Genomic DNA, 26,310 nt, shown 5'->3' with positions numbered 1-26,310 from the left:
TCAGTAGAAAAAGGCGCAAAATTCTAATTTTCTATAGCGTCTCATCATCCTTCGCGCCTACATTTTTCAAATTTGCCGCCTTTTTCTACTGACAAGATCTGCTTGACCAAGATATTTATATTTTGTATTTTACGGATTGTAAAGCCCCCTCCAGACTATGCGCGTGAATCGCGGGCGAAACCACGAACGCGAGTGTGGCGTCGATTTCGCAGATTGTTCACGCCTTCGCGCCTTGTTCTCCGTTTTTTGTCGGTATTTCGGCCCGCGTCAAATGAGACGCGAAGCGCGAACTTGCAAGACTCCACATTACACAATATTTTGGCTCCTCTGTGGCAAGATAAATACTAATTCTATTATGATTATATTATATTAAGCAACTATATTTTACGGTTTTACAATAAAACAAAATGGGAAAACAGCTAAATCACGTATGATGTCATAGATAACTAACAGTTCAACTCGATCAGCTGATGCTTTTCCGCCATCTTGCCGCAAACCAAACTGCGAAATCGCCGTGAAGTGTACGAGTGTGGAGTCATACGTCAACTTCGCGATATGTTCGCTCCGCGACGTCGCGCCGCGATTCACGCACATAGTCTGGAGGGGGCTTAAAAGAAAACATAACATGCCTATTACCCCGGCTACACACGTAACTATAAATCGTAGCGATAAAACTGTGCAGTCCGGTTTGCACAGTTTTATCCACCGTGTGTATGACAAATCGTTACGATAATCGACAACGATTTGTCATACACACGGCAGATAAAACGGCGCAAATCGGACTGCACAGTTTTATCGCTACGATTTATCGTTACGTGTGTAGCCTGCATTAGGTATTATTATACTCTACACTCACTTCGTCAGTAGAAAAAGGATGCAATTTAAAGCCCCCTCAAGACTATGCGCGTGAATCGCGGGCGAAGCCGCGATTCGCGCACTAGTGTGGAGGAGGCTTAAGAAAATGTACGCGCGATGGGTCCAATGAAATTATGTCGTATAAATAACACTTGTACTGCGTGACGTATCGAAATCGCTGCAGACTTATCTTGGTCTGACTTTATTCGTGTATTTATTCACACGATGGCATTTTTATCGGGCGTTGTTGGATTTTCGTCTAGTTTTACGTCGGTAATTGGTCGTTTAATTTGGCGTGCGGTACTTACTAACGTCAGGTTTTAACGCGATGCGTTTTAAACTCACGTGCGTATGTGGCCTTTATCACAAGTTCAGCAAGCATACAAATGTAGCATGAAAATACGACTGCGATTTGTCATTTGTCATGACATATATGTCAAAGAGAATTATAACCCATAACCACTACGTTTTATGTCGCTCGTCGCTCATCCGATCCGATTGATGTTCTTCCTTTCCTTTTAACATTTAAAGTACATTATTATTGCGTTACTAGTCAGATTATCTGTTATTATCAATAATTTATGTTTAACCGCGGTTTCATGGTCGACGACCCCATGTATTAATATTTGTTTTATTTCATTGTAGTATTTTTTGGAGTATTGTACTATCACATTCCATAATCATATTATTGTAGGAAACTCCTTTAAAAAAAATGGTGAGTAATATTTAATACCTTTGATGCAATTTGTGTACAATTCTTCTAATGTGAAAATGCCTGCTGCAAAAGTTTCCTGAAGTCGTTTATTGTAATCCATTATCAACAAACCTATTTTAAAAGGGCACAGGGCTATAACCGCGAAAATCGAAGTTCGCAAATTGCGGGGATTTTTCTCTGTCACTCTAATTACGCCTTCGTTGGAGTAAAAGAGAAAGACCCCCGCAATTTAAGAATTTCGGTTTTCGCGGTAGCTGCTCAGTTTTTATTCTACACATATTCATAGACTAACTGCGGCTACATTTTTTTAGCATGGCAGAGTGAAGGTCCGTACCTCAGAGGAGGAAAAAGCTAGGAAAGAAAAGGAACGCCAAGAGAAGTTAAAAGTGTTTAAACATGCAATGCAAAAGATTCAGTTCAAGGTAAGTGAATAATAAATATTAGAACCAGATAATGTTGATCATTGAGTGCTAGACCATCGCTAATCCGGACCCTTGCTAATCTGGTGATTGCTGTAATCTGGATGGTCTCAGGCAAAGCATGTAATATTTTTAAATTTCTTCCCCAACTAAGAGTACCTTCAAAGTCATGTGCAAAAATGTAAATCGGAAAACTATATCAAATTAACTGTTTTTTTTACTACTATTATTTTATTTATATATAAGTTTTATTCGAAGTATAAAGGTACATTAAGTCATTCATTTATTTCCTAATTTGGTGATTTTATTTAAAAAAAAACATGGGGATGATAATCTGGACCCTCTATAAAAGATTGCTATTAGGGTTCCGTACCCAAAGGGTTAAACGGGACCCTATTACTAAGACTTTGCTGTCCGTCCGTCTGTCTGTCACCAGCTCACCAGGCTGTATCTCATGAACCGTGATAGCTAGACAGTTGAAATTTTCACAGATGATGTATTTCTGTTGCCGCTATAACAAAAAATACTAAAAACAGAATAAAATAAAGATTTTAGTGGGGCTCCCATACAGCAAACGTGATTTTTGACCAAAGTTTAGCAACGTCGGGCGTGGTCAGTACTTGGATGGGTGACCGTTTTCTTTTTGCATTTTTTTCCGTTTTTTTTGCTGTATGGTACGGAACCCTTCGTGCGCGAGTGACTCGCACTTGCCCGGTTTTTTATTTTATTGTCCCTTATTATTTACGTTCCGCAAGCATGACCAATTTTTCTGTTGTCTGATTCGGCTTAAATTTTTCATTATTAAATTTTTGTGGAAACTTGGCAGTACAGTAATGTTTAAGTTTATTTAAGACTCACAAATTTGTTTAATCATTTACAGAGAAAACAAAATGAGCTGGATAAAGAACTACTTGACCTCACAGGAAAGGTCCTGACCTCAAATCCCGATGTTTACACGCTATGGAATATACGGAGAGAGATTATTATACAATTTAGGTAAGGGTATAAAATAGGGATGTACTGACTCAGCTAGTAAGAAAAACTGTAGAAATTGCAACAATTTTTTGCTATTTCTACAATTTGTTGCAATTTCTACAGTTGACATTGACATATCTTGAGCACATTAGCAAAGATGTTTTTCCTTTATGTTACTTTCATTCATAATCAATTAATCAGTCTTCAAGTTTTGCTAAAATGTAGTTAAATTATTTACAGGCAAAATGGAGAGTGTGAAGATTTATCCAAACAATATGATGATGAACTGCAACTAACAGAGTATTGCTTGAAAATAAATCCCAAATCATACTGTGCATGGCACCAAAGAGAATGGGTGCTCACCACAAGATCTGACCCAGATTGGCAAAGGGAGTTAGATGTTTGTAATAAATACCTAAAGTTTGATGAAAGAAATTGTAAGTTATTTTACAGAGTATTTTAATGTTACACACCATTTTTGGGATAGCAACATATTTTTTTAGTAATAACAGAATAAATAATAGTAGGTACTAAGTACAGAAGACAGAGAGTGAGTCTTCTGTTACGAGGTAAAACGCGTCTGTTACGATCAGGACAGATATGACCGCTAGGTGGCGACAGCGCCACCTAAATTGGTGTAGAACGGACGTACTTGTAGCTACTTGTTGCAAAGCGACGAAATGGCGGAGTGAGCCACGTCTGGGCACCATGGAATAACACTTTTTTAACACAGGGTTCCATACCTCAAAAGGATAAATGAAATTGAGAAATTTGTGTTGCAAGTCTGAGAATTCATCCCTAAAAACTACCTTTTTATGTTTCCAGTTCACACTTGGGACTATAGAAGATTCGTAGTGTCTCAATGCAAGCCGTCACTAAAAGAAGAATTTGATTTTACAACTGAGAAAATACATGACAATTTTTCAAACTATTCCGCCTGGCACTACAGGAGTAAGATGTTAGTTGAATTGTATCCTGATTTGGAAGGTTTGTAAATTATTACCTGACACTCGGAAATGACTCGGGCCCCCTTACTCCCTTAGGGCTGATTTAGACGGCGCGCGAAATCGCATGCGGTTTTGGTTACATTGCGGACTGTTGGTTACGTCCAATTCAATCGACCGATCAAATACCGCAATGTAATGAAACTCGCGAGTTCTCACATCGTCTAATTGCAAACTGATTTAGTTAAATTATGTTTTGTCGTTTTCTTACAAATACATAAGTCAAAATGACAGATAAAGACAAACAATTGTTAGCTAATTGAGGTTTGTAGCGCGTTTATGAATCAGGGGGAGACCTTTATATTTTTTTCTGGATATTTAATAAAATACTTATCAACTAATTACAGGTGGGCGACCCATTGAAGATGGCCACCACAAGCATGAATTGAAACTAGTTCAAAGTGCAGCATTTACTGATCCTGATGATACTAGTGCTTGGTTCTATCAGAGGTGGTTATTAGGTAAAGTATACTAGTTACAAAATAAACCGTGGCTACAAAAAAAGACCCGTCCCTCAACTATGTTCTTCAACTTAAGAGTGCTATTACATTTCGGGGTTGAGCGAGTTTAGGTATTTTACGTATTTTACGCGCTGCGGCAGGCCGTGCGAGCTCAGTATTCCGATCCCTTCTACCACACTCGCACTACAATGATGGATTAAACATTCTTGATCCTTCGCGAAGCATATTGAAATCAACCATAACAACACTTAACTGTACTTAACTTATAAAGTCCTAAAACTGTTATTTGGTAAGTACGAAAATACTAAATGCAGTGCAAATGTACATAGGGGCTGTTCATAAATTACGTCATCTATTTTTGACCCCCCCATCCCTCAAATCATCCAAAAATCATGCTTCGGATGACTCTGTTTCCTCCTACGTCATGCTACCATCATCCGATGTCCAGACCCCCCCCCATTTGAAACGACGTAATTTATGAATAGCCCCATACTCGTACTTATGAACGTATATTGCTCGAAAGAAATTATAGGTACTCGCTTATTTACAAGAAACAAGTTACAAAAAACTGAAGATACACAGGGTATGATGATGGAGCTGGAAGGTGGCCACGGGTACCAGTCTATGGGGTCATCCATTAATTACATCACACGTTTAGGGGGTGGGAGGGGGTCAAGAAAATGTGACATGGGGGAGGGGGGAGACACAAACTTTGTGACGTCACTTTAACTTCATCAGTAACCGAAAATTTATTTAAATTATTTTATTCGCTGTACATTTAAATAACAAGTCTTTAAAACGATAATCGTTTTTATTCGTTTATGTTTCATTCCTAAGCAGTTTTGGGTTATAAAATTACTAATATTTATATCGTCAAAAATATTTTGATAAAATATTAATAATACTTAGGTACTTACTTAATTCGATTTGGCGATTTCGTAGAAAAAATGTGACGTCACACTAGGGGGGAGGGGTTTGCCAAATGTGACCAAGTGTGACAAGGAGGGGGGGGAGGGGTCAAGAAACCTAGAAATTCGTGTGACGTAATTAATGGATGACCCCTATCATGTAACTAAACCACTTCGTGTTTGGGCTCGTTTGATTCGTCTCAACAAGATCTTTGACACAAGACAGTACTCAGGGTCTGATGATGGAGCCGGAAGGTGGTTACCGGTACCAATCAACCATGCAACTAAACCATTTCATGTTAAGGCTCGTTTTATTAGCCTCAACAAGATCTTTGACACTAGGTGATACTCAGAGTCTGATGATGGAGCTGGAAGGTGGTCACCGGTACCAATCAACCATGCAACTAAACCACTTCGTGTTTAGGCTCGTTTGATTCGTCTCAACAAGATCTTTGACACTAGGTGATAAACCAAACACGAAGCCCAAACACGAAGCCCAAACACGAAGTGGTTCAGTTATGTGATAGACTGGTACCCGTCGCCACCTTCGAGCTCCATCATCAGACCCTGAGTAGTATCTTGTGTCAAAGATCTTGTTGCGACGAATCAAATGAGCCCAAACACGAAGTGGTTCAGTTACATGGTAGACTGGTACCCGTGGCCACAGTCCAGCTCCATCATCAGACCCTGAGTACTAACTTGTGTCCAAGGTCTTGTTGAGACGAATCAAACGAGCCCAAACATGAAGTGGTTCAGTTACATGATAGCAGTGTTGGCAAAAATCAATTCGAATTGACGATTGAGAATTGACCGATCAATTCGAATTGACGATTGACGTAATTAATTCTAAATCTACTGATTGAAGATAGACGATTACTAATCGTTAATTCGAATTAATCGGTCAATCCTCAATCGTCAATTCGGTTTGACGATTACTTTGTATGTACCTACCTAATGTCCTTTTTATTTAGGCCATTTTTGTGAAACTGACCAAATGCGTTCAAAAGCGGTGTCTGAGTTTACCAAAGGTTCCGAATAGGGTTTGCACGACGGATCCGAAATGTATGGGAAGATCCGCGGATCCGGATCCAGATCCGGATAATTTCATACATTTCGGATCCGGATTGCAAACCCTAGTTCCGAAACATGTTTCCGACGGCTATATGAAGGATGTCCTTTTTGGAACATTTTCGGGACATTCCTTGAAATTAACCGATAGCGTTCAAAATCGATATCTGAGGTGCCCAAAGGTTTCGAAACTTGTTTCAGAGGGAAATATTGAGAGATGTCCTTTATTGGGACATTTCTAGAAATTACCCGATTGCGTTTAAAATAGATATCTGAGGTAAACAGAGGTTTCTAAACATTTTTTCAACTGCAATATTGAAAGGTGTCCTGTTTTGGGACATTTTAGTGACATTCTTTGAAAGTGACCGATTGCATTCAAAATCGATATCTGAGGTGCAAAATATGGTTTCAACGGCAATATTTAGATTCTACACTTTAGCCGCGTACTTACTTTACTACCTGCATTACGCCACCCTGCTGAAAAAAGGTCATTTTTCGGTATTGCCGTCAGAAACATGTTTCGAAACCTTTGGGTACCTCAGATATCGATTTTGAACGCAATCGGTTAATTGGAAGAAATGTCCCATAAATGTCCAGAAAAAAAAGGAAACTCCGTCTGTATTGCCGTCGAAAACATGTTACGGAACCTTTGGAAATCTCAGATATCGTTTTAAAGTGCCAACGATCAATTTTAAAAAATGACCCTAAATGGAAGGGACATCCTTCAATACTGACGTCAGAAACATTTTTCGGGACCTATGGTCGACATCGATTACGAATATAAACGTAATTGGCCAATTTCGAAAAATGTCCCTAAAAGGGACATCAGTCAATACTGACATCAGGAACATGTTTTCGAACCTCTGGGAACCTCAGATATCGACTTTAAGTCCAGTAAGTAAGTCCCTAAAAAGGACACCTTTGAAAACTAATCTTAGGGAAGGGAAAGGGACCCTAGGTTAATCTAGATTGAGAATTGATTTAATCCGAATTGAGGACTGATGCGTTAATTCCAATTGATTCAATCGGATTGACGTGTCAATCAGAATTAAATCAATTCGAATTGATCAATTCGGATTGATCAATTCGGATTGACGCGTCAATTCGATTGATCAATCCGGATTGATTTAGTTCAGATTGATGCCAACACTGCATGATAGACAGGTACCCGTCGCCACCTTCGAGCTCCATCATCAGATCCTGAGTACTATCTTGTGTCAAAGATCTTGTTGAGATGAATAAAACGTGCCTAAACACGAAGTGGTTCAGTTACATGATAGACTGGTACCCGTGGCCTCCTTTCAGCTCCATAATCAAACCTTGTGTATCTTCAGTGTCAAAGATCTTGTTGAGACAAATCAAACGAGCCTAAACACGAAGTGGTTTCGTTGCACGGTTGATTGGTACCGGTGACCACCTTCCGGCTCCATCATCAGACCCTGAGTATTATCTTGTGTCAAAGATCTTGTTGAGATGAATAAAACGAGCCTAAACACAAAGTGGTTTAGTTGCATGGTTGATTGGTACCGCTGACCACCTTCCGGCTCCATCATCAGACCCTGAGTACTATCTTGTGTCAAAGATCTTGTTGAGACGAATCAAACGAGCCCAAACACGAAATGGTTTAGTTGCATGGTTGATTAGTACCGGTGACCACATTCCGGCTCCATCATCAGACCCTGAGTACTATCTTGTGTCAAAGATCTTGTTGAGACGAATAAAACGAGCCTAAACACGAAGTGGTTTAGTTGCATGGTTGATTGGTACCGGTGACCACCTTCTGGCTCCATCATCAGACCCTGAGTACTATCTTGTGTCAAAGATCTTGTTGGGACGAATAAAACGAGCCTAAACACGAAGTGGTTTAGTTGCATGGTTGATTGGTACCGGTGACCACCTTCCAACTCCATCATCAGACCCTGAGTACTATCTTGTGTCAAAGATCTTGTTGAGACGAATAAAACGAGCCTAAACACGAAGTGGTTTAGTTGCATGGTTGATTGGTACCGGTGACCACCTTCCGGCTCCATCATCAGACCCTGAGTACTATCTTGTGTTTTAAGATCTTGTTGAGACGAATAAAACGAGCCTAAACACGAAGTGGTTTAGTTGCATGGTTGATTGGTACCGGTGACCACCTTCCGGCTCCATCATCAGACCCTGAGTACTATCTTGTGTCAAAGATCTTGTTGAGACGAATAAAACGAGCCTAAACACGAAGTGGTTTAGTTGCATGGTTGATTGGTACCGGTGACCACCTTCCAACTCCATCATCAGACCCTGAGTACTATCTTGTGCCAAAGATCTTGTTGAGACGAATCAAACGAGCCCAAACACGAAATGGTTTAGTTGCATGGTTGATTAGTACCGGTGACCACATTCCGGCTCCATCATCAGACCCTGAGTACTATCTTGTGTCAAAGATCTTGTTGAGACGAATAAAACGAGCCTAAACACGAAGTGGTTTAGTTGCATGGTTGATTGGTACCGGTGACCACCTTCCGGCTCCATCATCAGACCCTGAGTACTATCTTGTGTTTTAAGATCTTGTTGAGACGAATAAAACGAGCCTAAACACGAAGTGGTTTAGTTGCATGGTTGATTGGTACCGGTGACCACCTTCCGGCTCCATCATCAGACCCTGAGTACTATCTTGTGTCAAAGATCTTGTTGAGACGAATAAAACGAGCCTAAACACGAAGTGGTTTAGTTGCATGGTTGATTGGTACCGGTGACCACCTTCCAACTCCATCATCAGACCCTGAGTACTATCTTGTGCCAAAGATCTTGTTGAGACGAATCAAACGAGCCCAAACACGAAATGGTTTAGTTGCATGGTTGATTAGTACCGGTGACCACATTCCGGCTCCATCATCAGACCCTGAGTACTATCTTGTGTCAAAGATCTTGTTGAGACGAATAAAACGAGCCTAAACACGAAGTGCTTTAGTTGCATGGTTGATTGGTACTGGTGACCACCTTCCGGCTCCATCATCAGACCCTGAGTACTATCTTAAGTCAAAGATCTTGTTGAGCCGAATCAAACGAGCCCAAACACGAAGTGGTTTAGTTGCATGGTTGATTGGTACCAGTGACCACCTTCCGGCTCCATCATCAGACCCTGAGTACTATTTTGTGTCAAAGATCTTGTTAAGACGAATAAAACGAGCCTAAACACGAAGTGGTTTAGTTGCATGGTTGATTGGTACCGGTGACCACCTTCCGGCTCCATCATCAGACCCGGATGAGTACTATCTTGTGTCAAAGATCTTGTTGAGCCGAATCAAACGTGCCCAAACACGAAGTGGTTTAGTTGCATGGTTGATTGGTACCGGTGACCACCTTCCGGCTCCATCATCAGACCCTGAGTACTATTTTGTGTCAAAGATCTTGTTAAGACGAATAAAACGAGCCCAAACACGAAGTGGTTTAGTTGCATGGTTGATTGGTACCGGTGACCACCTTCCGGCTCCATCATCAGACCCTGATGAGTACTATCTTGTGTCAAAGATCTTGTTGAGCCGAATCAAACGTGCCCAAACACGAAGTGGTTTAGTTGCATGGTTGATTGGTACCGGTGACCACCTTCCGGCTCCATCATCAGACCCTGAGTACTATCTTGTGTCAAAGATCTTGTTGAGATGAATAAAACGAGCCTAAACACAAAGTGGTTTAGTTGCATGGTTGATTGGTACCGGTGACCACCTTCCGGCTCCATCATCAGACCCTGAGTACTATCTTGTGTCAAAGATCTTGTTGAGATGAATAAAACGAGCCTAAACACAAAGTGGTTTAGTTGCATGGTTGATTGGTACCGGTGACCACCTTCCGGCTCCATCATCAGACCCTGAGTACTATCTTGAGTCAAATAAATACATATAGAATGTCAGGTCGTTTCAAATATTTTAAATCCTGTCCGGTAGTTTATTAAACTCTACCATTATAAATTATAATACTATAAAAACAGTGCTAGGATCAAAGTCTCTCGTTGCGGTTTACACGCACACAGTATAGCTTTTTACACGGCGCCCGCCGCACACAATGATAAAAAACCTCGTCGTCGCCGTTGAAAATGTGCGGAGCCGACCGACACACGTCCTGCCTGTACAAGCTCTGCCGCGGCACTGAGCTGGCGAGCGCGCGTCATCGGTAATATAGAGTAGTTTTCAAAAAATTGCCTAAAAATTATAGTAGAATTTCATTAACACTAATGTATACCAACAGTATAAGCAAACGTTGCAGATTGCTAGAGTATGAAAATGACTTCGATATTAAGTAGATTTTCCTAGAAATTGACACTTGTTTCGGAGAGAAAATTGAGTTCGTTTTACTTTGATTTTCTCTTTCTCAAAGGTATGTAGGAAAAATATCGTTTGATATGCCTAAAGTACAGGGTATTAGTAATACGAAATAGCCAGGTTTAGCAGAGTAAAGTTCTCAACATTTCCAAAAAAGAGCTTGCCGTTCAGTGCTTCACGCGGTTTTTCGGAAACGACCATCAGAAAAAAATTCATTACTAATTTAATAAGTCCTTTTTCTAATATTTACAACGATATTTAAAAAGATAAGAAGACGCTTTTACTGGAACGAGTACTCATTGTTTCTAATAATGAGCACAAAGTCCTGAATTTCGTCGACTAGTATCATCAATTTTGCATTATTTCGACTTTTCTTGTAAGAGCGCTCTTAAATTACTGATATACAGATAGTTTTATGTTACGTATGTACATATTATGAAACAGTCCACCTCTATCACGCAAATAGACGTTGTAACTATGATGACGTGAATAAATGTATTTTCTTTCTTTCTTTCTTTCAAATAAGACGGAGATTCAATCTCACAACGATCAGCTTTTACGGCAGGGTTAGTGCTAGAATTAAAAGTTTGAATTGGCTGATGTGGAATTAATGTTGAAATTCAGTTAAAAAAGTGGTCTGTTACGATCAGGCCAGATATGGCCGCTAGGTGGCGACAGCGCCACGTGCGGCTTATGGCGAGCCACCAAAATTGGTGTGGAACGGATGTACGTTTAGCTACCTGTAGCAAAGCGACGAAACCGCGGAGTGAGCCACGCCTCACCCTGCCTGTCTGTAATAAAATAAATAAGGTATAGAATGGCATAAAGTGTCTGCCGCAGATATCTCAGCAGACACATTTGTACCTTACATAGAGTAACATGTAATTGACTGAACGATACTAAAGTAGCACATAAATATTGTATCTATTTGTTTTATCTACATAAAACTCCTACTCGAAGATAAAAGACCTATACATATAAGTGTTACATATATTTTTCTAATTTTTCATATAACATATTTCAGGTGCAGTAAAAACAACAATAAGTCCGGTTGTCTGCGCTGTGAAACCATCGAAAACTACCGTAGCATTCAGCAATCACGTGCCCTTAGATATAGTGAGATCTACGACCAACTTGTACATCGACGACACTCCTTTGGAAGGCGATTGGGTGTCTTGTACCGGCAATCAGTACGATCTTTTATGGATATTCAGGCATAATAGAGAAATCACTGATGATTTGGATATCAGGGTTAGTATTTTTTACTATCTAACGTATTCAGTGTTAATTACGACACGTTGTCGTTTTGCCTGTACGAAGCATTTTCGCTAAATACCATGTTATCGGCTACGACCATATCTCAGTCAGCGGCGAATGTGTTAAGAAAAACCTTCTGGCACCTTCTGGGCGAGCTCGCTCCATCGTAGGCCACGTCTACGCCTCGGCTAGTCTGTGGCCAAGAGTAAACCCATGCATAATAAAAAAAAAATACATGTGTACCATATATAGTGTACCGAACTATTTGAATACTATGGATGCTACCTACTATACGACGCTGACTGTACGAAGTTTTTAAGGCAGTGTTTTGAGCATTATATAAGTAATACTTATTCTCATTCTCTTAATTTGTCTACACCTAATGTAACACAATTTCTTTTCCAGGTAGAATATGAAGTGGACACTAACGAAAAACAAATAATAAAATGCGTCAAAGCCGATACATGTGAATACATCGGCAAAAATGAAATCAGCTTTCAGAAGCAGTATTCTAAACCTGTGATAGAAGAGCTGAACAACCAACTCGTAGCATGTCGACAACTGCTGGAGATGGAGCCCGATAATAAATGTTAGTATTTTTCCTAATTTCTTTTGACAAATTTAACAGACCAGGTGTATACCATGGAATCATAGGTGATTTCCGAAATTAGACAACATTTTGAATTAGTCGGAATTACCCGAATACATACACCTTATATATTTTGTGTCTGAGACAGAACAGTTGAGTTTCTGTGGGACTACAGTTCGTTTTTTAGGGTTCCGTACCCAAAGGGTAAAACGGGACCCTATTACTAAGACTTCGCTGTCCGTCCGTCCGTCCGTCTGTCACCAGGCTGTATCTCACGAACCGTGATAGCTAGACAGTTGAAATTTTCACAGATGATGTATTTCTGTTGCCGCTATAACAATAAATACTAAAAACAGAATAAAATAAAGAATTAAATGGGGCTCCCATACAACAAACGTGATTTTTGACCAAAGTTAAGCAACGTCGGGAGTGGTCAGTACTTGGATGGGTGACCGTTTTTTTTTTGTTTTTTTTTGCATTATGGTACGGAACCCTTCGTGCGCGAGTCCGACTCGCACTTGCCCGGTTTTTTAGCATTAGGAAGAACTTGCAAGAAGGTAAGCGATCTTGACATGTCTTTTAATTGAAAAACGCTTTTTAAAAATTAAAAACTATTACTTATGAAAGCAGAAAAATATAAATGATCGTATTAGATTCATAGTTGTTACATATTTGCCGTAACTTATTTTTAAAATGTGTTTTTCAATTAAAAGGCACATCAAGATTGTTTACTTTATTCCTAATGCTAAAAAAAAAACGAATTATAGCCAAGATGCCAATCGTTTGCCCTACGACAACGAAACGCTTTATGTCTCTATTACTCTGTACATGTTATGGCTCCTCTACACGATGGGCCAACGCCGGCCACTCCAAGGGACGCATTTATGCGTTAGAGGGAGCAAGTGTTATTGCTATCTCATTCTACCACATGGCTGCGTCCCTTGGAGTGGCCGGCGTTGGCCCATCGTGTAGAGGAGCCATTAGAGCATCTTGGCACAGCATAGCTGTAGGGAGCAAAACCTATTAATTTTGGCGTGTTGTATGTTAAGTTAAAGCTTTTGTTTTAGATTAGGTCTCGAATTGTTTCACAACGAGAACTTTATTCAATCGCAGTTGAGTGTTGCCGTTCGCACAAATTTTCATTTCATGCTAAATACTTGAACATATTTGTACATAAATAATATACCTACCTATAAGTATAATAATGCTAATGAACTATTTATTCCAGGGACCCTTCTGACCACCACAGTCTTCCTATATTGTATCAACGCTGAACTCTACCACGATGAAGCTATCAAAAATCTACAAGAACTTAAGAAAATAGACAAGCTACGATCTGGTTATTACGACGACTTGATAACGAAATGGAGCATCGAAGCAAATCTATTGTTTGATTACAAATCAAATGACAATAAGTGTGAAGTGAAGTTCCATAATAAGATAACGAGTTTGCCGTATCTTCAGTATTACAGTTATTGCAAAATTGTAGATTTATCTAGTCAGAGTCTGTCATCTAATATTCTGCCGTCGCTAGTAGTTCTTCAGCATTGTAAGGTGAGTTTTACAGGCTCTAGTAGCTTACTTGTTAAATTTATTTACTTCAAGAAAATATTCAGTGGCATAGATACCTACCTAACACTGACGCAGGTGCAGCATGACACTTTCAAATCGGAGGTTGAGGGTTCAAACGCTCGCACTTTGAACAAGTTGTTCGAAACATGTACAATCGACGTCAAAGATGTTTACATTAGTCGCCTTATTACAAAGGAATAAGGTGCAAAAGTGTAATCATATCTTTGACGTCGACTGTACAAAGCACCTAAAATTTTATATTTTCCCAGAGTTCCCACTAGTTTTGTTATTTCGGTGAAGAAAATAATCCCGCGGAAACCTAAATTATGCATAATGTACAAGTCGATTATTCACGAAAGCTGGCTGGGCAAATGAATGAGTGAATGTTAAACAAATAAAATGGTGACTCTGGCTGTATATCGATACATGAGTCAGTCACACAATGATATAATTTGTTTCGTTCATTCCATTCGCGCCAGCTTTCGTAAATCGACCTGTATCTACTGAACAATCAAAGGCATCACTGGCATCAATGAGAAGCATCGGGTCGCGTATTATATTACTATCTACCCACCTAACAAGCTACCGAGAACATCGTCATTTTAAACCTTACTTTCATTTTAAAACGTGCAACTTTCCTGCTCATACAAACATTTACTTATTTCAGGTACTAAATTTAGCTAACAACAAATTGACAACACTAAAAGGTTTCCCGACCCTGGATTTGAAGGAGCTCCATTTAGAAGGCAATCACGATTTGGATAAAAATGAAGAGCTTCTTAGTTTAATCAAGAAAAACTGCAACTGCGAGATATTTATTTAACCACCTAAGGCCCAAGGTCCTACCTATAGTACTTATTCAGTTCGATGAAATTGAAATCATCTTCAATTGGAAGAGTCGCATTTGTGTTGTTTCGTTAAATTTTCAAACAAAACAAAAATCAACTCTATTCCCTGCGCTATAGGTTCAAATTTTAGTGACAAATTCTGGATTTTTCATTTATATCTCCGGGCCTTGGCAGGATGTATTATTGGTGGATAGATTAGAGATTGTTTACCTACATATAAAATTTAACTTTATGAAAATATTTTGTGCTTAATGTATTCCACGTGTCCAATGTCATTGCGTCTCACTATCTCAAATGTGAGACCAAAGACATATGTAACTTCGTATAAGATGAATAGTCTCAGGAAAAAACGTGCCTCGGAAGTCAAGAAAAAGTCACTCTCGGATAGATGCCGCACACACCTTTAGCCTATACTGGGCTAGATGGCTTGATGCCACCGTTTCATATTTAACAATTTTAACACATATATATCAGTGAATGAACATGGATCAAAATGAAATAAAAATAATAAAATCATTTACTCATATATGTATATACATTTTTTTGATAATTTTATACGTTTTCATTTTGAGTTTTAGTCGTGTGTTGATAGATGGCAGTAAATTTACTGTGACTACAAAATAAACACTGATAGGACCCCTCTATACTATCTATTCTTTTTGGCGAGACGCAATACACTTTGGACAAAGAAATTGGATAGATGGAATACCATCTTTATGAATGAACCTAATTATGTATACATGTGTATTTTCTAAGCTAAACTTTTAAGTAGGTAATGAGCTATCATGTAAATACTTTAAAGGTTGTTTGTTAGTGATGATATTGATCAAAGTAAAAATAAAGGGACATTTAAATCATTGATTTATTTTCAGTATATGTTAACATTCTAGAAAGTACATTTGTTTAACATAAATCTAGATGAACACTGTTGTCCTTAATATACGATGCAGCAATTTAATATGTGGCTATGTTAATAAAATAACTAAAAAGAATACAGTCTAATTAATATGTCAGGGTTGCGTCATTAACTGATTTATGCATCACAACATGGTGTAGTGTAGGGTACTGGGGTTATTCCGATAGGAATATTATTGCCATTAGGCGAGTTTAGTTGAGACCACTGTTGAAATCATAATTATCATCAAAGACTATAGTTCGTATTTTTTTGCATTAGAAATAAGGTAAACAATCTTGATGTGTCTTTTAATTGGAAACACATTTTAAAAATAACTTACGGCAAATATGTAAGAATTATGAATATAATACGATCATATACATTCTTCTGCTTTCATAATTGATAATTACTGATTTTTAATAAGCGTTTTTCAATTAAAAGACATGCCAAAATCGCTTACCTTCTTCCAAGTTCTTTCTAATGCTAAAAAAAAAACGAACTATAGTGGTGGTCGTTGATTCAACGAAGTTATGGTCAGTTGCACCAAAAGTTAACAGGCTGATCAATGCCACGCAGTAGAGATCTATGAAAGAATACTTAGCGAACTTTTTATTAACGGTGACATACCGTTTGGTGCAATCGACTCTTGATCGCGTCAAGGAACGAAACGTTTCGTGCAACTGCTTTAACTAGTTGAATTTTAACATAAAATAAAATGTATGGTTATGAAACTACACTACGGTACATACTTTATAGTTATACTTTACACAATTTCAAGGTAATTACTAATTAGAAAAGCATACGAGACGAAAAACTCCAAATAGCAGTTTGATCATTCCGTTGACGGGCTAACCCTAAGACACCTTTTATTTATATTTTATTTTAGTAATAAACATCGCTTCAAAAGTGGCTGAACGATTTAGCACCTTATCATTTTGTTAATTTAATTTGTAACTAGATACGCAACTCTGACTCAACGTAAAAATATAAGTAAAGATAAAATATAACTACCTGTTTTAACAAGTTATCTGTGCTTAGTGTTACACCAAAGATTTACATAACATATATTAATACCTATGGTTAAACATATTGTTCAATAGCTTATTTCATAGATAGTTGCTGTCTAAAACTGAAAAACTCATTGGCAACAATGTTTACAGCTTTCATAAGTGGCTTATACTTTGTAAAGGGGCATTCCATGAGAATGTCGCTTACTGTTTGTGCTCTTATGGCAGCTATTTCAATCAAATGCAGAAAGCTCATATGAATATACTGTTAAATTCTCTCAGTTATTATCGCTTTCTCAGCATTTCAAACGTAGGTATTAGATGAATGGCATTTCGTATAGCGAAATTCTTGTGGAGTGCCCGTAACATGGATTCTAAATCGGAAAATTCTATGTAAATCATACTGGACTTGACACCAAGAAGGAGGCGTAAGCGGGGTAAACATGACTTTTTGAAAACAAACAGAAATTTCACTTTTCAGGCCTGTAAATATACATAGACCTATAAGCTAAATGGTTTTGTTTGATAAAAGGAGACTTGAAATATAAGTACATAATTACTGATTCTTTTTATAAAATTAACAATCCTTTGTCCTTATTTTTTTTTATAAAACCGTATTTGGATACTTATACCTAAAAGGACTCTTTATAATACATAGGTACAGTCAATCTTACAATATTGTACATTTTTTTTAAATCAAATGTTTTGGGACCAAACGAATATGATATTCACCATAGACATTAGGCTTATTAATTTAAATTGATTAATATTCGTTAATCATATGCTTTAACGCTTAAGTATAATATATAGTGATTATTATTAACTATCTAAAATATGTTATATACACATATTATAATAAGCAATATATTAATGTTTGAATAAACAATTTACTTTAAAACAGTAATGCATTTAATATCAGTTTGTACCATAGTAAATTTATTCTCAGATGCTGAGTTTTGTCATATTTAAAACTAGTTCACTTACAGGTTTCAAACATTCATCTTCATCCCAAAATATCTTGCCACATAGCTCACACAATACTGCAGGTTTTCCAGAGGAAGAAAGTTGTTCAACATTACTTATTTCAACAGGCACACCCTTGCTAGTGAGGCAAGTTGCCTTCAGCACCGGCTTATGCATTGGTTGAAAGGAATCTTCATCACAATCGGAATCACTATTAAATCTATCATAAAACTCTTCGTCTTCATCATAATCATTGGCATATGCCTTATTGTTAACTTGAATAGCCTGTGAAGCTTGATACTCATTACAAATTTTATATACCTCATCAACTGCCAAATTCTTCAAAGTTTTGCCATTACATAACAAACAACGACTAAGTATATCATTCTGCTTAATGCCTACATTGCAATTAGTAAGGAGCATTTGAAGTTGCTCTTTAACACTACCTTTACCTGCATCAAATATACAGCTTTGTGGAAATTCCTCAAAGGGAGAGCACTTAAACTTAGCTGTAACAACCAAACGATCCTCACTTACAGCTAAATTTATAACATCATGCCATAATAAAGTAGGTGGAATCAGCATAGTGTCTATTCCACAATACCTTAAATATGTCATTAAGTGAGATAACTCAGGTTCCATTAATAGCTTTACATTATTAACTGACTTTACTGGAACAAAAGTTTTTTCTAAAACTTTCAGTTTCTTAGAACACTTTTTCTTTCTTTCTAGTGTTACTTCATTGCATATTTCATCAAAGTCTATTCTCTGTTCCAAACATTTTTGCTGAAGGAAATAGTATATCTGGATTAGGACATGGGCATCCAGAGCGGCATACTGGATCTGTGTGTCCCGCAATGGTCGCAATTCCCAGTTAGAGCACTGCTCTGATTTCTCAAGTGGCAAGCCGAAGCATGATTGGACTAGGGAACTCAGGCTGTTTCCAGCACTGTCACTGTTGCTGGGCAAAACTAATCCGCAATTGATAAGGTTCTTCCATAATATACAAATATCCAGCAGCCCTTCTCCTTTTAGCTTCATGTTACTCAAACCAATTATTGATGCCTTCATTTCCCTCAAATCTTGTTCAAGACCAAAACCGATCTTGACTATTTCAGCATTGTCCAATAGAGATTTGTAAAAAGTGTGCCAAAAGCTGGAATATTGTTTTTGATTGAGTATGATACTATCTATAAGGTACACAGTTCTATCAGTTGCTATTTGGATAAGCCCTACTTGAGATTGTTTTGCTCCAAATGATGGTTTCCATTCACAATCAATACTTACTAGACTACATCCTGCTAAATCATTCATTATCAGATCATAAAACTTTTCAGCTGTATCTATCATAATTATTTGCTCTAGAGGCAAAGTAAACTTATAATACTCCTGATGAGTAAGCTCAGTCTTAACATCAGTGTCCCAGTTCTCAGGTTCTGTTTCATCACTTTGAATAGTCATTTCCCTCAGGGCAGCAGGCAACAGATTCTCTTGTAAGTTCAAGTATGATGCCCATTTAAGAGCTTCACTCTTGTCATATGCCACAAGCATGTCAATGAACTCATGTGCTGAGTCAGCATTCTGTCGAAGTGAATCTTTGATTAAATCATCCCAAACGGCTGTGCTCACATTATTTTCTTCATATTTTTGGTGAATTAAATACCTCAGACCTCCAGTTGTTCGATTTTTACTAAGATTTTTGCAAGTTTCAATTGGAACCTTGAATTTATTGCACAATCTTGCCACCAACTTACCCAATGGTTTATGGTGTATTTTATCATATTTGATGTTACAAATGTTATGTTCTTCAATATATTTTTGAACATATTCACGAATACTAAAATTTTTGTCAAGTAGCATATCCAAAAATTGAAGAAGTGGTGTAACTTGAGCAGGGCACTCTGAAAGATATTCATCAATAATATTGGATTTGTCTTGCAAAATCAACGGGAATAGTAATTCTTGTACTGATATATCGTCAAATAATTCAATAGCTATGACAACTTGACATGCTTGCTTGCAATTATCATTTGTGATCATTGACCTTACAATTGGCAAAATGGTTTCTTTGATGGTGGATAATTGATATGTTTTCGCCATAAGACTCAGAAAGCTCTGGTTCCTTTGCCTGATGGCTATGTGGAATGCAGGCAGTTTTAGACAGTCCTCAGGTACTAAATTGTTTGCTCTTGACCATTTATTTAAAATCTCAATAATAAAATAGGGTAATGTTTTAGTCTTACAATCTTTTGAATCTTCACATTTTATAACGAAGACTAGGGCCACGCGAAAAGCATCTGCCCTGGTGTTGAAAAATAGTTCGATGTGGTGCTCAATGGTAGGACTCCTCTTCCACGTTTTCCAAGTTTCTTTTAGTTGATGCAACCATAATATTGTATTATCGTCCAAATCTACATCAAGTCCTTGGTTTTGTAGAGTTTCTTCTATCGATGGAACTATCTTAATGGACTGATTTTTGCTGACAAGCTGATTTATATCCATGTTGATGCAAATTTATTTTGTACGCAGGTACTCTTTAAAATCAGTTTTGACTGTTATTATTCTTCAAGGCGGAGTCGCAGCCATATTTTGTATTTATAATCGGGTCACGTCTAATTGTCGATTCAAAATTATATTTATAAAAACGAATTTTATAAATTCGCCAAATACTTCTAGGTTTTTGACACAATTTCCATCACTCACCCTCAAGCCCTCATCGAAATGTCAATGTAGGCGACTTTTTTTTAAATAGCGTTCGGATACTTCAGAGTGGTTTCGATGTTAAATTAAAACTCAGCACCGAAATTCCTCACCCTGTATCCGTACAGTATTTGAAAAAAAAAAAAACTTTTATGGCGGCAAGACGTGTTTTGAAAACTCTTGTGTAAAATTATTAATTTTATATTCAATTAACGCGTGTCTTTCAGTTATTTGTGTTTTAAGATACTCTTAAATAATTAACTTTCTGGTTTTTCATAAATTTGAAGCGGTCCCGACTGTTACAGTCGGGATCCGAAACCAATGTCCCACAATAGAGGTGATGGCGCAAATGAAACTACAAATCACGTAAATAGCTCCGAGACAATCCTACAAAATGATTCCATGGACTTAACACAACGTGATATGGACTTCGAGTTACAGGAAATGACGACTGATAATGGTGAACCGAATCCATCAGTTGACCTAAGTTCACCTAAGGTCAAGGGTAAGCTTAAGGCAAGACAGTTTCCCAAGGTTAGTACGGAGACAGTTATTACGACAGAACATTCCTATGCAACCAAGAGGAAGGACGACGCTGAATGGACATTAGTTACCAAAAATCCAAAACGCCGTTATGTGTTTAACCCAGAATTATCTGTGGGCACAGAATTAAGCATTATTTGCAAAGATATGCTGCCAAAACAATTTGCGCTAGCGAAGCTGCTAAAAAGTCATGATATTCTAGGTATCATTAGAGTCAGGTACGTTAATTCATATAAAGTGCTTGTCCAATTTGATAATGAAACCAGCGCTGAGCGGCTTATGTCCAAGGTTGCTTTGCATGAGGAGTTGGGCTGGCGGTGCCAAAAAACATACGAGGTTGGTGTTTCTTATGGCATTATTAAGGATGTGGATTTAGATTTAAGTGAAAAAGATATGATAGAGAGTATGACATGTGGAGTAGAAATAGTTTCAGTAAAAAGATTAAGTAGAAAAAGTTCAGATGAATCAGGATGGAAGGACAGTGAGACCGTACGTGTATGTTTCAAAGGCCCCATATTACCACCTTACGTTTATATACATGAAATGCGAGTTAAGGTTGAACCATACTTATTTCCAGTATCACTTTGTGCCAATTGCTGGCGGTATGGTCATACAAAGAAAACGTGTTCCAAAAAATCTACTTGTCCTAAGTGTGGAGGCCAACATTCAAATTGCGAGACAACTGTATTCACATGTCGTAATTGCTCAGGAAATCACATGGCTTTAGACAAAATTTGTCCACTCTACCAAAAAGAAAGAAACATAAGGAAGATTATGGCTGAATTTAATTGTACATATAAAAAGGCGTTGAATAAATATGAACCAGGTTCTAGTAGCCCGCCAGCCCCGGCGGCATCAATGTATCAGGAAAACTTTCCCCCTACGCTTAGGACAACTGAGACGACTTCAGTGGCTGAAAAATCAACAGTGGAGCCTGCGGTAATCGAACCAGCATATGCAAAAGTAGTGGTGACCCAAGCTGAAGTTCATAGTGATGCCCCAGGTAAAAAAAAAAAATCGTTTACTCCATCTAAAAAGGCAAGCCGTACTAAACCTAAACGCAGGAAGGCCGAAGTGAGAGAAAAAGATGACAGTATATCTGATAATAACTTATCAAGTATGAAAACTGATGATAATGACGTTCTACCAGAAATAACGAGCAAACCCAAGGAAGTAAGTGAAAATAAACTTAAATTTAGTTCACTAATTGATAAGTTAAAAGATATCATATTCATGAAAAACTTGACGATAGTTGAAAAAATAAAATTAGGGGTTCAAACTGGATTAGAATGGCTTTTATCTTTTGTTATGAAGAATATACTTGACATGTCCTGCTTAAAATCCTTTTTTAACGCCACAGATGGCTAGTAACTTAAAGCAGTGCAGACTTAACATGTTGCAATGGAACGCACAAAGTATTAGACCAAAGTTAGTATCGTTTGAAAATCTACTTATTCTGGAGAAGATCCATATAGCGGCACTTAGGGAAACATGGTTAGATTCCGACTGTTATTTTCGCATTAGTAATTATAATATATATAGGGCGGACAGATCGGATGGATATGGTGGTGTTGCAATCCTTACGCATAAATCGATTAAGTCTGAGCATTGTCGTGTTCAACACCCTAATCCTGGTGTAGAAGTTGTTTACGTTAAAGTGTTTAATTGTGATCAAATTAAAAACGTGATTTCAGTTTACTGTCCGTCTTCTGTAGTGACTCAGCAGAGTGATTGGGATTTTATTTTTTCAATCGTGCAACATAACGTGATTATCATGGGTGACTTTAATGGCCATCACACCAACTGTGGCCCATTTTATAAAGCTACAAGTTACAATTTACAAGCGGAAGTCTCGTTCTAATACATAGGGTTAGAAAGAGACTTCCGCTTGTAAATTGTAACTTGTAGCTTTATAAAATAGGCCACTGGTCATATAAAACGGATACTCGCGGCACTCAAATATATGATTCTCTTGTGGACTGTAATTTAGTTTCTCTTAATGATCACAGCCACACAAGAGTGCGCCTAGTGAATGGAATGTTACAGGAGTCGTCTCCAGATATTTCTATAGTATCTACTGATCTTTATTTTGCATTTAATTGGAACGTTATGAAAGAATCACTAGGAAGCGATCACCTAATTATAAAGATTTCTACATATTTAAATTCTTGTGTTAACTCTGCTGTACCAAAGAGAAACTATAAAGAGGCTCAATGGAATGAGTACAGAATGTATTTAGAAAATAAGTTTGCTGATTTGTCTTTGCCTGAAGCTCCTCAAGAATCATATAATTGTTTTTTAAGTATTATAAATGAAGCTGCTGATCTTTTCATACCATATATTAAAATTAACAATAATCCAGCAAAAAAATTCCAACCAAAACCATACTGGAACCAGGATTTATCCAAAGCCGTTGCCGAAAGACGTTTAGCTCTCTCATTGTTCAGACGAAATCCTACACCACAAAATCTTGAGGAACTTCAGGCTAAGATAAGAGACACTCAGAGACTTATTAGAACGCGTAGAAATGAAAGTTGGCAACAATTTTGCAACTCCATAAGCGAGTCCTCATCAGCCTCTGAAGTTTGGTCTCGGATGAAATGGGTAAAGGGCTATAGGTCTTCTCGGCCTCATGTTAGTGCAGAAAAAGCTCATAATCTTCTTTGTTCTCTCACGCCAGATTATGTAACACCGCCGACGCCAGTGATTGAGTCGGGTGGCACGGTTATAGACGAACCATTTACATTACATGAACTAGATTCTTGCATTAAACCAAAGGATACTGCTCCGGGTCTTGATGGGATAGCTTTTTCTATGATTAAAAATCTTCCTGAGAAAGGAAAACTCTTACTATTATCATTGTACAATAATTTCTACTCCATAGGTTTTGTCCCTACTCAATGGAGAGAAATTAGTGTAGTCCCGATACCTAAACCCGGAAGAGACCCCTCCTCTGACTCTGCTCTTCGACCAATCTCTTTAATTTCATGTGTGTGTAAAATATTTCATTCTATGATAAATAGGAGGGTGGAATGGTTCATAGAAAAAAGATGTATGTTTGCCGAAGAAACTGTTGGTTTTAGAAAGTGTCGATCATCTTTGGATAATTTAAGTAGCTTAGTTAGTCGGATTCAGACCGGATTTTCAAAAAATATGATCACTTTGGGGTGTTTCATAGATATTGAGAATGCATATAATAATGTAAGTGTTCCCATTTTAATTGAAATACTTGACAGGCTACGAGTCGGACATCATATTTGTCGATATCTATGGAATTTCTTAAAGGAAAGATACCTCACAATACAAACTGATGCATCTATGTTAAGAAGATCAACTGGTCGCGGGTTGGCTCAGGGAGATCCTACTTCGCCATTGCTTTTTAATGTTTATACTTTGCATATTCAAAAATCAATTTCAAGTGTTTACTTTTCACAGTATGCAGATGATTATATTTTATATGTTACAAAGAAATCTATAGAGGAGGCCGAGGATGTATTACAAAAGTCCCTTAATATTTTTAACAAATGTCTGAATAATCTCGGTCTTGAAATATCTATATCTAAAACTAAGTTATGTGTATTTAAAAAAGGTATTAATAGAAAACCTATAAGCATCAAAATTAATGATAAAAAAATAGAGTTAGTCGAGTGTGTTAAGTATCTAGGAATGTGGTTGGATCGATCTCTTAGGTGGGAAAAACATATTAACGAATTAGCTCAAAAGATTCAGAAATATTCCAATGTTTTAAAAGTTCTAGTTGGACCGGGATGGGGTGTCCATCCAAAACATCTCCGAAGATTATACTTTGCTGTAATTCGTAGTCGAATAGATTATGCGTCTTTTCTTTACGACGATAGTTGCGATTCTCATTTGTACAAACTCGATAAAATTCAAAATCAGTCATTGAGGACTATCGGCGGTTTTATTAAGTCTACTCCTATACACGCAATGGAATGCGAATTGTGTGTACAGCCGTTGTACATTCGTCGCATCTATTTGGCATCCAAGTTTTGGCTAAAATCTAGATCTTTTGAAGATAACACAACTATCAAACTCTTAGATGGATTAAATAATGACTTACAAGTTCGAGACACTTTGCGAAATAAAAAACCTCTTCTTCTTACCATTCATAATATGTATAAGTTAACAACTATGTATTCCAGTAAGGTATTAGAAATGTTTACTTTGGACCAATGGGTAAATCATATAGATATTTCTAAATCTATTAAGTTAAACATTACTTCTATTAACAAATCTAAGCGCGAGTATGACACAATTTCCCTAAGAACTTTTGTTAACAATTTTTTACGTACCAATTACTCTGGATTTTATTGCATATATACCGACGGTTCTAAGGAAAAAAACTCATTAGGTGCTGCGATTTATGACCCTCAATCGAAAGTATCGGTTAAATTACATATAAAATATGATATGTCAATAATGCACGCCGAGTTGGTTGCCATTGCTGAGGCCTTATACTACATTCAATCCCTAGATTGCAATCATATAGTCATTCTGTCAGATTCTAAAAGTGCTCTGCAGCATATTGCTCGGTGTACCACGAAAAATCGATGTCTCCCGGTTGCCTATTCCATTTTAAATATCATTGATAAATTACAATCGCAAGATAAGACCATAATTCTGCAATGGATTCCATCTCATGTAGGTATAGCCGGTAATGAAGTAGTGGATTCCATAGCCAGGCTGGCTTGTCATGGTGGAGTAGAATGTAATACCTTGCCTTTTTATACGGATTGTATAATTTTAGCCAAACAGAGAACCTATACTTTATGGAAAGAATACTTTGATAAGAGATCAACAGAGAAGGGTATTTGGTACAAGACGATCCAACCTCATCCTTTAATGACACCGTGGATTGATTGTTTGCTTAATAGACGTGACATTGTATTGATGATGAGACTACGTTCTGGACATATCCCATTGAATAAATTCGGTTATTTAATGAAGAAAGTTCCTTCTCCTAATTGTGATGAATGTGATGTATTAGAAGACGTGTACCATGTTATAATGGAATGTGTCCGGAATGAAGCTGCTCGGATACAACTGGCTTTTTCAAGCCATAATAATATGTTTGATGTTGGGGGCTGCAATAGCGTCCTGGCTGCTCCTCTGTCGGACGCCGCCATGGCGCTATTGCAGCTTGTACGAAAAGCTTTAGTATGTAGAATAAGTTAGTTGTAAGAATATATTAATTTGTGGTTTTTTATGGAGC

The 26,310-nt window shown here is 37.6% G+C and overlaps 3 protein-coding genes across 3 annotated transcripts; 2 read left to right on the top strand and 1 right to left on the bottom strand.

Annotated features, from left to right (window-relative positions):
- Positions 1–1,346: 1,346 nt before the first annotated feature.
- On the top strand, positions 1,347–17,769 carry LOC134663797 (geranylgeranyl transferase type-2 subunit alpha). Its single transcript, XM_063520301.1, has 10 exons — positions 1,347–1,570; positions 1,882–1,992; positions 2,870–2,985; positions 3,205–3,401; positions 3,790–3,951; positions 4,316–4,429; positions 11,728–11,954; positions 12,366–12,549; positions 13,778–14,103; positions 14,789–17,769. The coding sequence occupies exons 1-10, from the start codon at positions 1,568–1,570 to the stop codon at positions 14,942–14,944; spliced, it is 1,596 nt and encodes a 531-aa protein (XP_063376371.1). The 5' UTR covers positions 1,347–1,567; the 3' UTR covers positions 14,945–17,769.
- Positions 15,818–20,547, bottom strand: LOC134663792 (exonuclease mut-7 homolog). The gene has a single exon (XM_063520293.1). It carries the CDS (start codon positions 20,334–20,336, stop codon positions 17,814–17,816), a length of 2,523 nt encoding a protein of 840 aa, XP_063376363.1. The 5' UTR covers positions 20,337–20,547; the 3' UTR covers positions 15,818–17,813.
- Positions 20,548–20,671: 124 nt separating this feature from the next.
- LOC134663358 (uncharacterized) lies at positions 20,672–25,941 on the top strand. The gene is made up of 2 exons (XM_063519721.1): positions 20,672–22,250; positions 25,846–25,941. The coding sequence occupies exons 1-2, from the start codon at positions 20,856–20,858 to the stop codon at positions 25,939–25,941; spliced, it is 1,491 nt and encodes a 496-aa protein (XP_063375791.1). The 5' UTR covers positions 20,672–20,855.
- Positions 25,942–26,310: the final 369 nt, after the last annotated feature.

Source organism: Cydia fagiglandana, chromosome 4 (assembly GCF_963556715.1).
Source record: "Cydia fagiglandana chromosome 4, ilCydFagi1.1, whole genome shotgun sequence".
Taxonomy (NCBI): Eukaryota; Metazoa; Arthropoda; class Insecta; order Lepidoptera; family Tortricidae; genus Cydia; species Cydia fagiglandana.
This window is presented reverse-complemented; position numbering and strand designations above follow the sequence as displayed.